Source organism: Rhinopithecus roxellana, chromosome 8, assembly GCF_007565055.1.
Source record: "Rhinopithecus roxellana isolate Shanxi Qingling chromosome 8, ASM756505v1, whole genome shotgun sequence".
NCBI classification, from domain to species: Eukaryota; Metazoa; Chordata; class Mammalia; order Primates; family Cercopithecidae; genus Rhinopithecus; species Rhinopithecus roxellana.
In genome coordinates this window covers 53,532,116-53,549,766 of record NC_044556.1, presented here as the reverse complement: position 1 = coordinate 53,549,766, position 17,651 = coordinate 53,532,116, and the positions used below count along the sequence as shown (strand labels likewise).

Sequence of the window (17,651 nt, the reverse complement as noted above, 5' to 3'; positions counted from 1 at the left end):
ATGATTGTCAATATTCATGCAATGTTTTAAACCTTATGTAGCAATTTTGCACATTCTTGTACTCTTTCAGAAATAGTGTGGGTTGTGATGATAGATTTGGGTTTGAATTCTGGTTAACCATTTGGCTATGTGATCCTGGGTGACTTACTTAACCTCTCAGAACTTATTTTCTCCTCTATAAAATGGTGATGGTGATGGTGCTAGGGTCAAAATGATACCACCTTATGGGATAAGGATTGGATGACAGAAATACCTAGTTTGACCCATAGGAGGCACTCCATTTCTTTCTCTTCTATAAAAGTGGTTAGTTGCATCAGTAGACCTCAGATTTCCACAATAGTTACATGTTTATATAGTGATGTGTTCTCTTCAAACATATCTCATGTTACAAGGTCATTTCTTTAAAAAGATAGGGTCTCACTCTATCACCTAGGCTGGAGTGCAGTAATGTGATCCTAGCTCACTGCAGCCTTGAACTCCTGGGTTTAAAATATCTTACCGCCTTAGCCTCCTGAGTAGCTGGGACTACAGGTGCATGCCACTACACTTGGTTAATTGAAAAAAAATTTTTTTGCAAGGACAGGATCTTGCTATGTTGCCCAGTCTGGTCTTGAACTCCTGGCCTCAAGTGATCGTCCTGGCTTGGCATCCCAATGCACTGGGATTACAGGCATAAGCCACCACACTTGGCCTCACAGTGATTCTTAACTCAGCAATGTGGCATGGAGGTGTTAATATCTGTATTGCTAAAAAGCACCCTTGAGCCTCCTGACTGAGAATTGTCAGTCTATAGTATATGATACCCCAAGTATCTCTCATGAGTTTGATATTTTTGTGATACCTTATTCTTCACTCTTAGTAGCTTTATTTCAATAAAGTAAGGCTTTGCTTATATGGGAAGGCAGTGCATTAAGCTAATGAAAATTGTAGTTGATAAACTACCTTCTCATATATAGCTGGATGCCAGGGAGTATTTTTGTTGGGGCTGGTGTTGGAGGGAGTTTTGATGGAAGTAATAGTAGAAAGACGGAGAGTACACAAGACCTAGAGGAGGGCTGATTGAACCATAAGGAAAAACAGATAAAAGGGAAGGTGAGAGGAATTGAAGACAATTATCATTTTTCTAATAGAGCCTCATTTAGCAGGCTGAGACTTGGCTGTTTCGGGAGTACCGGCTGTCTCTCACTAGAAACTGCCATCTTTATGCTATCACCCTGTCTCCCATCCAGTCTCACCTACCCGAGGTATAAGACTTGGACTCACCACTTGAGTTATACATGGCTACCTGATCCATCTCATCAAAGGCATATTAAGTACTATAAGATTCTCGGATTTAATCTGTCAAAACCTAAATAGTTCTCCCTATAATGATACATGAATGGTTACAAATAAAGTTTGGTAACTGCAAATATAGAAAACTAGAGAGAAAGGAAGTGGTCCCAGTCTACCATGAGCAGCTCATAGCCTAGATGAACTGAACATAACTTTTGGTTTGTTCTAAGGAAAGGATATAAGACCAAAATGTCCATAAAGTTCTTAAAGTATCTTTTAGAGTTTGGGGTAAGAGATCTTTCAATTGAAACTACTAAGAATACTTCTTAGGCCAGGCAATTAGATTTGAACTGAAGAGATAAGATAAAGCTGAAGGTCAAAGTTATGACTTTGAGAAGAGTCAGGCAATGTCATCATCAAGGGAGCCAATCTTCCAGTAGACGAGGCTTCTGGAGTGATAACTACAGATCCGCTGTTTCCAGGCTGCAAATTAATTGCATTGGCCCAGCAGACACCATCAGTAAACAACCCTTCTAGGGAATATCTACTTGATCCTCTTTCACAGAGCAAACTTCCAAGGGCTGCCTGGGTCCCATCCTTATTTTGTTATCTTCAGGGAGTTCAAGTGCACAGCAATGAAAAAAAATTGTGTGATTTTGTGCTAAAATGCATGTGTAGACTAAAGAAAAGAGTAACATCACGGTGCGTTGGACCATGAAGTGATAGATAGCTTCATGAGGAAAGAAGAATTTTGGAGGGAACTTGATGATGGGTAAAATTTAAAGAAAGATGGGAGACAGCAAATGTATCCATACTTCTGGAATGTTTTAGCTTTTGGCACTTAGGTTTGAGTATCCCCAGATGTCTGTGGTGTACCTCAAAATCTGGTCTTTGCAGTTGGGCTGCTGTGATAACATCTGTTGTCTAAGGTATCTACTGTGTGCTCATGGACAAGGCATCTGTTTCTGTGACTCTGTTTATTTTCACTGATGACTCCCATATTGAAACTCCTGGGAATGATTCCATGAAAGATGAAATAAGCCAAGGTTCGAAGGAGCAAACAGTTCAAACACATAGTAATATAGTCGGAATTAGAGCAGCCTGATGGATGTGTGGAGACTTCACCAGCTGGAAGCAGACTGGGAATTACAAGTTTCATCAACAGAACCAAAGCACATGACCTATGCCACAGGGCAGAATCCTTATTATGTAATAATGACCCCTGCACACTTCTCTCCCTCAATTAACAATGCACAGATTGAGGTCATTGTGTATTTACAACCTGGAGATATCTGATAGCCCATACTTCATCTTGAAGTTTGGCTTGTCTGTTCCCTCAAATGTGTCAACACTTCTGAAACGTTTTTGCCTTTGGCACCTCGGTTTGAACATCTCCAGATGTCTATGGTGTACCTCAAAATCTGGTCATTGCAGTCGGGCTGATATGACACATCTGTTGTCTAATGTATCTACTGTGTACTCATGGACAAAGCCAAATAATCTGGGCCAGGATTGTTTATGCTTTCACAGTTTGCTTTCTCAGTTTGGTTCGGCATTGATCTCTTCTTGCAGAAAGCCTATATTGGGACCAAACTGGGAATGCAACAGGGCAAAGTTGGTCTAAAAATCCTCTGGCAATTTGCCATTTGGCAATTAAATTTTCTGTAGATTACATCTCTTTACCAATTGCCAGTGTGACTTTTAGAACGTTATTAACTCTGAGCATAGCCAGTTATATTTCTTTTACCTTGAGCCTCTGGGTCTTTATCTGAAAAATTAAAGGACTAGAAAAGATGACTTTGAGTTTTTTACAGCTCTAATATTTGAGAATTTAATAATTGCTCAGTAGTGAAAGTCAGATTTCTTGACACTAGAGCAATTAGTTTGTCCACCTATATGTATTCCTCCTACATTTATCTGCCTGAAGCCCATTGCCACTAGTATTTCCCAAGATGGAAATGTGCCAGGCTGGTATAAGCCCAGTGGATTTTCACCAAGAAACTAGACCCAGCCCCCCAGCCCATACTCAGTCTTATCATTCCTCCCATTCATTTACCCATTCACTCAACAAACATTTATTGAAGGCCTGTTAAGTGCTAGGTACTAATCTTTAGAACCTACTCTATGGCTTTTCAGTCCATCTTCCCTTCACTCACTTTTTTTGACAAACCAGGCAGACAACGGTGTAGGAAATGTATATTTCATCATTCTCTTGAACGATCAGAACTCTAAAATCAGTTTTCCATAACAACATGTAATACAGTCACCGTGGCTCCAAGGTCCGGGAAGGCAGTGGTTAACACACGAAAAGTGTGGGAAGGGGGCTGGAAACGTATTCTTTTCCATCAAAGCTTCATTCCTCAGGGCCTCAGTTCAAACAGTCATTGTCCTTGCTTTCAAAAGTCTCTGTGTGCTTCATGAAAAGTATGTTTGTTGCCTTAATTTGAATCGTGGCCAGGCAGGGTCTGGAGATCTAAATTCAGAGTAAGAAAACCTGAGCTAGAACTCAGGCAGCTCTCTTATAGAACTTGGCTTGCAGGGTAGAACGAAGGGAAAGAAACTTAGAAGCTCAACAAGCTGAAGATAATCCCATCAGGCATTTCCCACAGGCTTTGTCAACTCCGTTCACTGAGAGATGTTATCCTGGTGCCTGATAGAGTTCTGGCTCTCTGTGCTGAGGCAGCAGCCAAACAGACAGAGTGCTTATTTGCCAATGACTAATGTGAGGAAGCAGACAGATTTGTTGGCTCCCCTCCTTCTAGGCCCTTTTCTACTCGAAACCAGGGTTTCTTAGCCCTGACACAGTTGACCCTTCGGATTGAGTAATTGTAATGGGGAGACATCCTGTACATGGTAGGAGGTTGAGCAGCATCCCTGGCCTCTATCAGCTAGATGCCAGTAGCACTGTATCCTCCTCCACTCCCTCATTGTGGTAACAAAAATTGTCTTCAGACATTCCCCTAGGGATGGGGGACAAAATCACCCCAGCTGAGTCCCACTGCTCTAGATGCTATTGAAAACTGAGGTCATAGCTGTCCCTGCAGGATGGAAAGGAAAAGCCTCAGAGCTTGTGATGACATAATGCCATCTATTCAGGGTGAAAGGTCCTTCCCTGGACCATTCACGGATGAACATCATCTGAGAAATAAATCCACATTTGTTTAAAAAGAAGGTGCTCAGTTCATTTATAAAATCGGTGTTGCCGACTGCTTTGTTTATGCTAAAATTATGATCATTTTTCTTATCTTTGGCATTTGTCAGTTGGGAAGAGAAGCCGAGACATCTTTGGAAGCATCATAAAAAGTAAATCGTTTGACTCAGTACTAAAATGCAGCTGCCCCTGAGTTGCGAAGTGGCAGTCAATTAGCAGCGTCTTAGAGTACCTACTACAGCTTAATTTGTGGAATATAAGATGTGGCTATATTGGGATGGACTTTCCAGGAGTTTCCTCAGAGCAGCATTACAGCACATATAACTAAAAATTCAGAGACAAAGGACATTCACTATCCTATCCTCTCACTCCCCAGGTGATAGGTAGGGGGAGGTCCCTGAGATCTGGGGATGCACTTGTTCCCCATGCATTTTACTTATCACTCTTAACACACTTGCCTCGTTCAGATGAATTATTTTCCCAACTTCTAATATGCCTCTGAAGATAGATTTATCTTGTTCATGTTGGAGCCTTCTGCTTTTGGCTTCTTTTTGTTTCTTGTTCTTGTTTGTTCACTCCAGACTTCCAGATATGAATTCATTTCCTCCCAGAAATATAAAACTAGGTCATATCTGGTGGTGAAATAGTTCTGTAGATCCCTGGGATTGTGGAAACAACAGTAATAAGATACCATTATAGCCATTTACAAAACAATTATTGAGAACTGAGAGCTTCCCTGCCACTGCGTGGTGTATCTCTTGTTTAGAAAGGGGCTTATTTTTCAGTATTTTGATGTTGTTCTATTGAGGCCACATGGTCCCATGGGTTGCTGGGGAAAAAGAGATAGCTGGAATCTCTCCTTAGCGGGGTATCATCCCAGTGGCAGTCTCAAGGAAGAGAAGAGACAGGTCCTCATAGTAAATGAGAACTGAGAGGAGTCTGGGCAGTCTCCTGAATAGAGGTGGAAAGGTGGTTTCTGCCGCAATTCCTAACCAGAGAGTGTGTGTGGCCTAAAATGCCATGACCCATTATATTGTGTGTCTCAAATAATGTTCTATTCATTTACTTTTATTAATTTTTTTTGAGATAGGGTCTCACTCTGTTGCCCCGGCTGTAGTGCAGTGGTGCAAACAAGGCTCACTGTAGCCTCAACCTCCTGGGCTCATGCAATCCTTCCACCTCAGCCTCCTGAGTAGCTGGGACCACAGGTGTACCTCCATGCCTGGCTAATTTTTAAATTTTTTTGTAGAGATGGGGTCTCACCATATTGCCTAGGTTGATCTTAAACTCCTGGGCTCAAGCAGTCCTCCCATCTTGGCCTCTCAAAGTGCTGGGGTTATAGGTGTGAGCCACTGTGCCCAGCCTTATTCAGAATTTTACTTTAAAAAATCTACTTGACTTATGGTTATTCCCCTATGGTGCCAGGGAGGAACAGGTGGACTGCAGCTAACTGAGTAATTGTATGTAAGCCTACATGTGCTGCATGTGAACATCATCCATTAGATGTATGTCATGGCTTTTTTTTTTAAGCTGTCAATTGTTACTCTAAGGGAATACAAGGTAAAGATGAGTCAGCTATGTTATACAGGACATTTTATTTAGTTGCAGGTTATTAAACACTCATTTGCAGTGTTGTGGGGAATCAACAAAAGAAAAAAGTGCTTTTCCCTGTACTAGTGAGATTCCCAAGGGACAGTTTCCTTAGGGAAATCTCTGCTGACAACTGCGGAGGATTGGAAATGATGAAAACTGGCAGGTTTCCTTACAAATAATCTCCTTTGTTCGCTGCACTATAGTGAAATCCTGAAGAACAAGAGAAGGAATGAAAAGCAGCAGATCAACAGATCTTTACCTGCCCCTGAGGACTTAGCAATGTAGGCAAGGAATACATGTGACCTGGAGAGTGTAAGATATAAATCATACATGCATGCCGAGAGGATGTAAAATACAAAGACCCTCAGGAAGGTGGGATATAAGCTAGGAAGCACTTTCCTAAAATGGATAAAGGAAGTAGTGGGTATAAATTGCCATAGAGTAGAGAAGATTTCCAGGAAAAGACAGTGAGGGAGGGAGCAAGACCGGAAAGTAACGGTAGGTAGCAGGTAGTGGTAGGCAGCAGTAGTGGTAGGTAGTAATGGTGGGTAGGTATGTGTCTGTGACTTTAACTTTGATATAGTAATACCCAGAGAGTCACTTTAGGCTCTGGAGCAAAGGAAGGCTATGACGAAATCATGTTTCAGAATACTTTGATTCTGGCACTGTGTTTCCTATCAGCTAAAATAGGGAGAGGAAGGAGCAGGCACAGTGTTTCAAAACCAGTCTGGGTGTGAGATGATGAAGGCTGGATTAGGGTCAATCTGAGAGGCAACATGGGAAAATGTGATAGGTAGGGGTTAAGAAATTGACATGAGGGACAGAGGGGAGACAAAAATAGCTCTGAGGCTCTAAACCTGGAGGCTTGGTGGGGATGCCACTGAGTAATATGGGAGTATCAATTGGAATTTCATGATCTCAGCTTTCTACACATTTCATATGCAGAAGAATATTCAAAAGGAAATATCCTAACAACAATTGGAGCCAGAAGATGGAAGTGAGAAGGAAATCTCAGCAGGAGGGCTAGTTGGTGAGTCATCTGCCAACTGTCCACGCGGGCCGGCTGGAGGGGCAGGGAGGGGTTTTTATGTGAATGATGATATGCATGTCATCATGCTTTATAAATAACAGTGAAATTCAGGGTAATTAGTCAGGGCTAAATATCTCTTTCTCTTCCATAAGTTATTTTGCCTTCATTGATGACTGAGTAACTTATAAGGTATTTGAATTTACACAAATACTTGAATTGTATGTTATTTTCCTATGGGTCTGTCAATGAAGTTTATGCTGTTTGCTTACCTAACAAATGATTACCTTTCCCAGGACTAGTGGAAATAATGTCACAGCCCTGGTGTCATTAAATGTTTCTCTCTGTGGCTGATGCTGAAGGCTATCTGACTCTCATTAGGAGCACAAGCACCCACAGAACCAGTCTCCCACACTATTTGTGATTAATCTCACCTGTTGTAACAATGACTTTGCATGCTTTTTTTGTGGCCGAGGCACATTATTTTAGCATCAGGTAAGGGGCGAGAGGCAGAAGTGCCCAGCTGATGGCAAGGAAAGAAGAGACACACAGAGAAGCCTTTGAGTTTAGCAGCTGTAGGTGACTCCGCCTTTTGATCTCAGATTCTGTGAAGTGAGAGAAAAAGTTAAGGGTCATGCAGGAGAAGCTGGATGTCTTCTTCACATGACTGGTTAGCAAAGAAAAGTACCTGAAAAACAGAACAAGTTGTTCCTAATACAGGCAGTTTTTTACCCTTTGCCCACCTTTCCATAACTGGCTTAAAAGTAGAGCTTTCTCTTTCTTCAAAGAAAATTCCATTCTGTGGTCCACGCCAGTGAACACTCAGCCGAATGAAAAACTATACCAATAGAGAGACTGTTGTTGGTTACCAAATAAAGAATAGGCTAAACAAATAGCCATGGCCAGTTCTTGGCTTGAGATGCACTTTCCCTCCAGGTAGTGATCTTTACAGGATCCATGTCATTACATTAGCTTTCATCATACCATTATAAAGTGTCTGGGAAGTATTATTCCCATTCTGAAGTAGAGAAAGGTAGATGTAAAGAAATGAAATAATACTTCTTTTGCTCGATTTCCTCCCTAGACAATCCTACCTCTTTTTTTTTTTTTTTTTTTTTTTTTTGAGACGGAGTCTCGCTCTGTCGCCCAGGCTGGAGTGCAGTGGCTGGATCTCAGCTCACTGCAAACTCCACCTCCCGGGTTTACACCATTCTCCTGCTTCAGCCTCCCGAGCAGCTGGGACTACAGGCCCCCACCACCGCACCCGGCTAGTTTTCTGTATTTTTTAGTAGAGACGGGTTTCACCGGGTTAGCCAGGATGGTCTCGATCTTCTGACCTCATGATCCACTCGTCTTGGTCTCCCAAAGTGCTGGGATTACAGGCTTGAGCCACCGCGCCCGGCCCCAATCCTATCTCTTTTATTTCATTTCAGCTCTGTCACTTACTAGCTGTGTGACTTTAGGCAAGTTACTCAATATGTGTGCTCCAGTTTCTTCATCTATAAATAGGGCTAAAGTACTAATAACCTACTTCATAGGGTTCTTATGAGGATTAATGAGTTAATGCATGCCAAGCACTTAGAACAGTGTCTGGCCCATAATAAGCACTCCATAAGTATTGGCTGTAAAAATGACAATAGAACCAACATCACTCAAGCCTAATAAGCATCACTTTCATGCTGGTCATTTCCAAGTCTACCTCCTTAGTTTGAACTCTGTCCTGCGTTCCACATCTAGATTTCCAGTTGCTGCTAGATATGTCGTTTAAAAACATAATTATTCAGTAAATATTTCTGAGTACCTACTATTGGGGTTCAAAGGAGTCCAATAAATAACAGCCTCTTCCCCAGCTTAGCTCTGAACCAATTAAAGAGAAGGACAAAAAAGTAAGGCAACTGGAAGATCAAAATATCACCTTTAGTGCTGAAAATCTGTTAATAGAGAATGAGGCTTTGTAGGCAGGCAAGTGGGCTACAGCCTAGACTCCCCACTGTCAGACAGAACCAGACGGGCACAAGTCTACTGCAAGAGCAGATTCTACCCCTGAACAACTGACGGCCTGGAGGAGCACAGCAGAATGGACATGGGCTTCCGAAGAGTTAGCAAAAACAAAGAGAAAAAGAAGGAGCTGAGCTACTTATGTCCAGCTGCTCCTAATATACTCATCAATCACATAAATTAATTCCTTGTTCTCCGGGGAAGAGTGAAAGAGGGAGGAAGAGAGAGGCTAAAAAGATTGCACTGGTGGGGATCCCTTCTCATAAAAGGAAATATATGGAGTAAGGGTGTAGTGTTTTCCCCAAAACCTATCACATGCTGGGGTATTGTGCTAAGCACTGGGCATCTCTACCTGGGTACACTATGGGCATTTTAAAATGAACATCTCTAAAACTCTCATCTACTCCTCATACATGTTGCTCCTATGTTTTGGGTTTTTTTTTTTTTTTTTTCCTAGTAGCATCACCAACCTTCTTAGTATCCTGGGTAGAAACATCAAACCCATTTTGACTTGTGATTTCTCTTGACTTTCACATTTGCATCACCAAGGACCGCACATTATTTTGTTTAAGCAACTTTTGATTCTTCCCCCTTTCTTTCCCATTGCCCCTGCCCCAGTTAACACTCTCACAATTTCTCCCCCAGACCATTACTGTAAGCTCCTGACTTCATGTCTTCCCATTTTATCTAAACCATTTTTTGTCTTCCAGCCTGAACTCTGCCTTATCTATGGATCCACTTCAGTCATAATTAACAACCCTTTCCCATAGGTACTAAATCTACACTGTGATTAATTTCTCTTTTGATACTTACACTATTCATTTCAGTATCTCAGGGGGCTTAAAAAAGTACTCTGAACATACTTGGCACACAATAGGTATTTGTTAAATGAATGACCTAAATTAGTAGAATAGGCAGAGAACACAGGATGTAAATCCCATGGCCCCACTTAATTGCTTAAAAACATGTATGGAGCACCTACTTTGTGTATAACAATAAGAAATTCTGCTATTTTCTTAATTTTGAGCTACTGAACGTTGTATTTCATCCTAGACTGACACTTCCAACACTTGTTTTGATGTATCCAACAAGCATGTAAAGAAGATCTATTAATTGAATAAAAGGTGTGCTCAATGTCTACGTTTTGTTCAGTTATGGCTCTTGCTACTAGAAGACACTATTTACACAGTTTGGAGCTTTTCACTGAGAACTGGACTGAGATACCGTTGTCAGCACCCGTTGTTTTAAATGACCAATACTTCAGTCCCTCCTTCCTTCAGTACCTCCTTCTCTTCTGGGAAGGCCTGTCATCAGATACTGTCTCATTGGCCTAGGTATGGGCAGCTGACCCAAGTTGAGTCAAAGTCCTTCTTGGGAATGTAGAATGAGACTGATGAATTCAGGTTCAGTCTCATCACTCTCTTAAGATATTTTTAAATATAGGAACACTTGGCAACCACATCTTGCCATACCGACTAAAACAAGAGAGAGTAAAGAAAGAATTAAGTAGAAATGAGAGACAAAGAATCTCAGTGGGATTTAAGTTCCTGGTTCCAGCTGTTCCTGAAGTCAACTGAACTTCCTGTCTTTGGTTCCATCACATTCCAGTACACTTCATACATTTCCCTTCCAGCCTAGGTTTATTTATATCGGTTTTCTGTTACAGGCAACTAATAATCCTAACGAGGATAGTTGCCAATTTGTTCCTCAAGATGGCACAAGAGCTCTCACTCTCATATATAATTTTTTAATTACTTTTAAGAAATTGCAGTAAAAACACAACAAATGTACCATCTTAACCATTTTTAAGTGTACCGTTCAGTAGTGTATATCCACATTGTATAAAACAAATCATTAGAACTTTTTCATTTTGCAAATCTGAAATTCTGTACTCATTAAACAAAAATCTCTCTCTCCTTCAACTCCTCCACCTTGCCCCCTGCTAACCACCATTCTACTCTCTGTTTCTGTGAATTTGGCTGCTTTAGATGCCTTGTTTAAAACATACAGTATTTGTCTTTTTGTGACTGGCTTATTTCACATAGCATAATGTCCTGAAAGTTCATTCACGTCGTAGCACATAACAGGATTTCCTTCCTTTTCGAGCCTGAATGGTATTCTATTGTATGTGTATACCATATTTTATCTAGTCATCTACTAAATGACATTTTGGGTTGATTCTACCTCTTGACTTTTGTGAATAGTGCTACTGTGACCATGGGTGTGCAAATATCTGATTCAGAATCTGTATTCTTTTGGAGGCATACCCAGAAGCAGGACTGTTAGATCATATGGTAGTGAGTCCAGAGTTGGTTCCTTCTGGTAGGTTCTTGGTCTTGCTGACTTCAAGAACGAAGCTGCGGACCCTTGTGGTGAGAGTGTTTTTTTTTTTTTTTTTTTTTTTTTCTCCTTTGAGAGGGAGTCTTGCTCTGTTGCCCAGACTGGAGTGCAGTGGTGTCATCTCAGCTCACTGCAAGCTCCACCTCCCGGGTTCATGCCACTCTCCTACCTCAGCCTCCCGAGTAGCTGGGACTACAGGCGACCACCACCACGCCCGCCTAATTTTTTGTATTTTTTTTTTAGTAGAGACGGGGTTTCACCATGTTAGCCAGGATGGTCTCGATCTCCTGACCTCATGATCCGCCCGCCTTAGCCTCCCAAAGTGCTGGGATTACAGTTGTGAGCCACTATGCCTGGCCTGAGTGTTACAGTTCTTAAAGACGTTGTGTCTGGAGTTTGTTTCTTCAGATGTTCAGATATGGCACATCTGGCGTTGTTTGTTCCTCCTGGTGGGTTCCTGGTCTCACTGACTTCAGGAATAAAGCCACAGAGCACCTCAGTGAGTGTAACAGCTTTTAAAGGTAGTGCGGACCCAAAGAGTGAGCAGCAGCAAGATTTATTGTGAACAGCAAAAGAACAAACCTTCCACAAGCTTGAAAGGGGACCCCAGTGCGTTGCCGCTGCTGGCTCCGCGGCCAGCTTTTATTCCCTTATTTAGCCCTGCCCACATCCTGCTGATTGGTTCATTTTACAGAAGGCTGATTAGTCCATTTTACAGAGTGCTAATTAGTTTTTTTTACAGACTGTTGATTGGTGCATTTACAGTCCTTTAGCTTGACACAGAGTGCTGATTGGTGCGTTTACAATCCTCTAGCTAGACAGAAAAGTTCTCCAAGTCCCCACTTGACCCAGGAAGTCTGGCTGGCTTCACCTCTCAGTAGTTCTTTTTTTAAATTGTTTTGATGACACTTTATACTATTTTCTATAGCAGTTGCACCATTTTACAGTCCCACCAACAGTGCATGAGGGTTCCAATTTTTCCACATCCTCACCAACATGTTATTTTCTGTTTTTGCTTTATTTTGTTTTGTTTTTAGAGTAGCCACCCTAATGGGCATTAGGTGATATCTCATTGTGGTTTTGACTTGCATTTCTCTGATAACTAGTGATTAGCATCTTTTTATTTGCCTTTTAGTTATTTTTATATCATCTTGGGATGAATGTCTCTTCAAGTACTTTGCCCATTTTAAAATGAGGTTATTTGATTTTTGTTGTTGTTGAGTTGTAGGAGCTCTTAATATATTCTGGATTGAAACCCCTTATTTAGATAAATGATTTATAAATATTTTCTCCCATAGGTTACTTTTGTGTGTGTGTGTATGTAATTTATTTTTTAAATTGATATATCAGAGTTGTAGATAATTTTGGGTTCATATTTGTAATTTCAAATTAAAAAATCATAAGAATATGATTTATTCAGTTAGATTCAGCAAACATTTATAGGGTACTTATAATATGTAAGTTATTTGTGCCCAGTGCTAGGTTTGATTTAAATGGCGGCCTCCTGACATACTCCTTTCACTACAGTTTGAACCCAATTTAGCCCCAGGAAGGATGGTCTTAAAAGTCATAATTCAGTCTATGCATTTTCTTGATACTAGCTCAACCTAAGGTTTTGTATGCACTAAAGCACTGCAGGGAGACTAGGGTGCTGGGTCTTCTCAGCCAGTTCTCAGCTAGGGTGTTGGGAGACCAGTTCCATCTAAGGGTTTCAGATTAATCCTGAGCCAATATTAGTGGGATCATGAGTCAGTCCCATGAGGGATGAATAAAACTAAGTCAGACTCCAGACTTTAGTCTTCAGATTCACAGGCTTCTCAAAGTCAGGGTGGAACCAAACCTTGGTTTCTAGCCTAAGATTTGGAGGGCTTGAAGTCCAGCTGAACATATCCAAGATATCAAGTAATTAATTATCACTTCCCCACTGCTACGCCAAGGTAGTCCTACCGAGTTACGCAGAGCCTCAGAATCCTAAACACTGTTCCCCAGACAACCGGTCAATGAGAAAGCATACAAGATGAAACCTAATGGCTATCTTCGATCTATATGTCGTACATATTGTTTTGTGTTGGGCTTTCTCTTATGTAATACAATCTCAACTGGAATTGAGTGATCAAACTCTTAGTGAAGAGGACTCTATAGAGATTTTTGTGCCTTGGTATATATATCTATTAATGTAATTAAATTTTAATTTAGATTTTACTCTTTCCCCAGTAAATCCATACCAAAGCAGGGAGGAACCCACCTGTCACTTTGATATCCCCTGTTGCTTTGGCAATGTCATTTTCAATCATACAGGAGTATGTGTTGTTGATCGTAACATTGTACAGCACAGACACAACCTTCATGGTCACATTCTCAGAGTTCAGCTCAAAGCTGGTATTGGAGACTTCCGAGAAGCTGGCTCCCTGGTCAACTTGGGATGCCCAGACCACTGTGGGCTGGGGGAACCATCGGGGAGCCTCACACCGCAGGGTCTCTGAGCTGGCGTTATAGTCCACATTCACCTCTGGCATGCTGAAGGCTGTAGGGTCAAAAGTCGAAAAGGGCAGATGCCAAAGTCAGACACATAAGACAATACAGCCTTTGAAGTGCTAGGGCTTAAAAATGCAGTCATTTTTTTTTTTTAACCATTGAAGCGACTCAGTACTTCCTCAGAGGTCCATCTGTGTGTGGCCAATTGTATTATAGGCACGAATAATTATTTGCTCATAGTATTGCTATACATCACAACCCTTTGGCCAATCACAAACCCCAAGAACCTAAATTCTAGGTATATTATTGTTACAATAGATAATTTTCTCCAAGTAAGAGGAACTTCAGTGGTCATAAAAAAGCTTATCCCTTAGAGAAATTAGGCATTTTCCTAGGGATCTATGAAGCTTCTGGATTTTACGTATTTTTCTCCCTGGAGGATAAAGTTAGGGTGGGGAGGGAGAAGGAGAAAGAATAAACAAACAGCATTCATCTATCACCCATAGAAATTCCATCCACAAGCTTTGTCATCACAGAGATTTGGAATTTGCTTGAGTAGAGACTGTCTGCTCTGGTATCCAGGGATAGAAATAGAAATTTATTTTCCTCCAAGGTAATTCTCCTCACTGGAGAGGTAACTGCATTTTGAAATTAAGACTTAGCTTCACCCCATATCCAGGCAGAGAGACAGTTGTGGAAAAATGTTAAAGCCTGGACTTTTTATGGGGGCAAAATATAATTTATTAATTTATTTGGCATCTTTGTTTACCTGGGACTAAGCTGGTGCTGAGTAAGTAGTAAAAGGAAAGCCCTTGCCTAACCCTTAAGGAGTCTGTTATCGAGCAGGGGAGACAAGACTCATATGCTCGGAGCAGGCAGGGAACACGCTCTTGGGAGATGATGTGGGAAACTAAGGTTACATGACAATGAATCACCATTCACTGAGGGTTTACTCTGTGCCAGTACTGTATTCCAGACCTTATTTCATTTGATCCTCACAACACTCCTGTGAATACTATCATCCCCATTAAAAAACAAATCAACTTTTAATTTTGAAATAATTTCGGGTGTACAGAAGAGTTGCATAAAAGGTATAGAGTTCTGGCATAAGCCTCACCCAGTTTCCTCTAATGTTAACATCTTAAATAACCAATGTGCATTAGTCAAAACTAAGAAACCAGCCAGGCGCAGTGGCTCATGCCTGTAATCCCAGCACTTTGGGAGGCTGAGGTGAGCAGATCACCTGAGGTTGGGAGTTTGAGACCAGTTGACCAACATGAAGAAACCCATTATCTACTAAAAATACAAAATTAGCTAGGTGTGAAGGCGCATGCCTGTAATCCCAGCTACTTGGGAAGCTGAGGCAGGAGAATCATTTGAACCCAGGAGGCAGAGGTTATGGTGAGCCTAGATCGTGCCATTGCACTCCAGCCTGGGCCACAAGAGCAAAACTCCATCTTGAAAAAAAAAGAAAAAACAGAGAAACCGTCATCAGTACATTACTATCAACTAAATACTAGATTTGATTTGTATTTCAAGTTTTTCCACTAATGTTCTTTTTCTGTTCCAGGATTCCATCCAGAACACCACCATGTTTTAGTCATCATGTTGCCTGAGTTTCTTCTAGTCTGTCATGTTTTCCCAATTTCTATATATTCCATGACCTTGACTGTTTTGAGGAGTACTGGTTAGGTATTTTGAGGAGTACCGGTTAGGTATTTTCCATGACCTTGACGGTTTTTGAGGAGTACTGGTTAGGTATTTTGTAGGACGACCCTCTGTTGGAATTCATCTGATGTTTTTCTCCTGATTAGACTGAGGTTACAGGTTTGAGAGAGGAAGAGCACAGGAGGCAAAGTGCCCTTCTCATCACATCATATCAGAAGGAACATGCTGTTAACATGACTTATTAATGATGTTAACCTGGATCACCTGATTAAAGCAGTGTTTGCCGGATTTCTTTGCAAGCTGGATTTCACTAAGTCCAATATACCCTAAGTGGGGTAGGGAAGGTTTCAAGTTCCATTTTCTGGAGGGGAAGAGATCTAAATAAATTATTTGGAATTCATCTGTAAGGGGAATTTGTTTCATATCCCTCATTTATTTAAAAAGTATGAACTCATATGTATTTATTCTATACCTTTGAGTTATAATTCAATACTATGTTATTTATTTTGTTGCTTAAATTGTTACAGCTTTGCCATTGGAAGCTCTTTCAGTTGGCTCCAGTATCCCTTTGACATGACCCCATTTTAAGATGAAGAAACTGAGGCTCAGAGAGATTGCTTTGCCCAGGCCACTGTACGTACACAGGTCTGATTCTAGATCTGAGCTTCAAATCATTGTATATACATGTTATGAGGTGTGCAAGAAAGGCCTGTGCATACTAGTTTAGGCTGGAAAGGCCCGGTTTCTGCCTATCCCTCAAGGCTGCCCTCAAATGATACCTTCTCCAGGGGCCTTTCTTATGCCTCCCCTCCTATGCATTTGAACAGGATCTCTCTCTTCCTCTCAATCACTCTATTTATATTTCTCTTAAAGCATTTGATACACTTTACTAATTACTATCATTTACAGACTTTTATTATCTCTGTCTGGACCCTTAACTCTGTGAGATCTATACTATGAGCTCTGCAAGGGTAAGGGAAATCTGTTTCATCATCTTTGTACTCCTCACAGTATCTGAGTCCCTTGTATATAAATTCAGAAAACAAATGTTAAATTGGGTTGGCAACAAAGGGTGGATTTCACTGTTGCAGGGGAAGGGGAATTAATAAGTTTACAGGACAGTGTTGTTTTTGTTTTGGTTAGTTTCCTTTGAACTTCTAAAATGTGCCCACTGTCATGAGTCTCTGAAGGTACTGATTTCAGGACTGGACTTGGGTCTACTTAGCATGGAAATGTCTCAGGCTAGGCTGCTCTTATTAGCTATACCAGGGGCTACCACAAAAGAGATTACATTTATTTTGTTGAATAGAGAACACACTGGGAAATTCTGAAGCAGTGAGAACCCAGAACAAAAGATTTTTAAGGCCTCTCTTATAGTTGGCTACTTTTGGGGTTGGTGTGGGTCTTGGCCATAAAATGGCCCAAATAGCTGTTAGCAGAATTGGGAGCGTCATTGTCTGATATTGGTCACAACATGATATTTCATCAACAACTCATAATCTTTAGCCTCAAATACTTTTGGTGCTTTAAAAAAATGTCTCTCCAAAAGTAACTCACCTCCAGTTTTATACTCAAGGTTAGCATTCCCCTTGCCTTTAGAAGTGATGATATAACATTTGTAGGTGCCAGCGTCTGTAAGTTGTACATTTTTCAGCCGCAGAGAGGCATTGCCAACTATCACTTGATCAGCAAACACTGCTGTCCGGCCTCTGAACATTTCATCCTGCTCCGACAGCTCATCTTTGCCTTCTTTGAACTCATGGACCAAGCCTATAACACCTTCCTTCAACCATTGTATCACGATATCAGAAAGTTTGATGTCAGGTTCAAAAGTGCAGCTCAGGATTCCATCCTCCCCAATGTTCCCAGCTGAGGCAACAGTAGTGACTGTGATGGAGTGTCTCCCTGCAGTTCAGGAAGCAAAGATCAATGCTAAGGGAAGCCTTGGAACTTCTACAACCAAACCCTTCATTACTGAAAGCCAGACAGAGACTTCTGTGATAAATTAAAAATACAGAAGAACATGAGAGGCATTAAGAAAAAGAAGACAAGAAGAGAAAGAGCAGGAAGATAATCGTTTTGATATATATATATATATAGCAGATCTGTCATATATAATGGCTTATG

The 17,651-nt window shown here is 41.1% G+C and overlaps 1 protein-coding gene across 5 annotated transcripts in view; it reads right to left on the bottom strand.

Annotated features, from left to right (window-relative positions):
* Positions 1 to 3,454: 3,454 nt before the first annotated feature.
* VTCN1 (V-set domain containing T cell activation inhibitor 1) overlaps positions 3,455 to 17,651 on the bottom strand; it is a 69,109-nt gene continuing 54,912 nt past the window's right edge. The window contains exons 3-6 of one of the 5 annotated variants that reach the window (XM_010367890.2): positions 17,082 to 17,429; positions 13,627 to 13,905; positions 7,478 to 7,648; positions 3,455 to 5,082 (exon numbers count right to left, since the gene is read on the bottom strand). In XM_010367890.2, coding sequence (XP_010366192.1) covers positions 7,524 to 7,648; positions 13,627 to 13,905; positions 17,082 to 17,241 — 564 coding nt within the window. In that variant the 5' untranslated portion in view covers positions 17,242 to 17,429 and the 3' untranslated portion in view covers positions 3,455 to 5,082; positions 7,478 to 7,523. Of the gene's footprint in view, positions 5,083 to 7,477; positions 7,649 to 13,626; positions 13,906 to 17,081; positions 17,520 to 17,651 lie in introns of all 5 variants that reach the window. The other 4 variants (XM_010367889.2, XM_010367888.2, XM_010367891.2 and 1 more) reach the window with 4 other exon arrangements.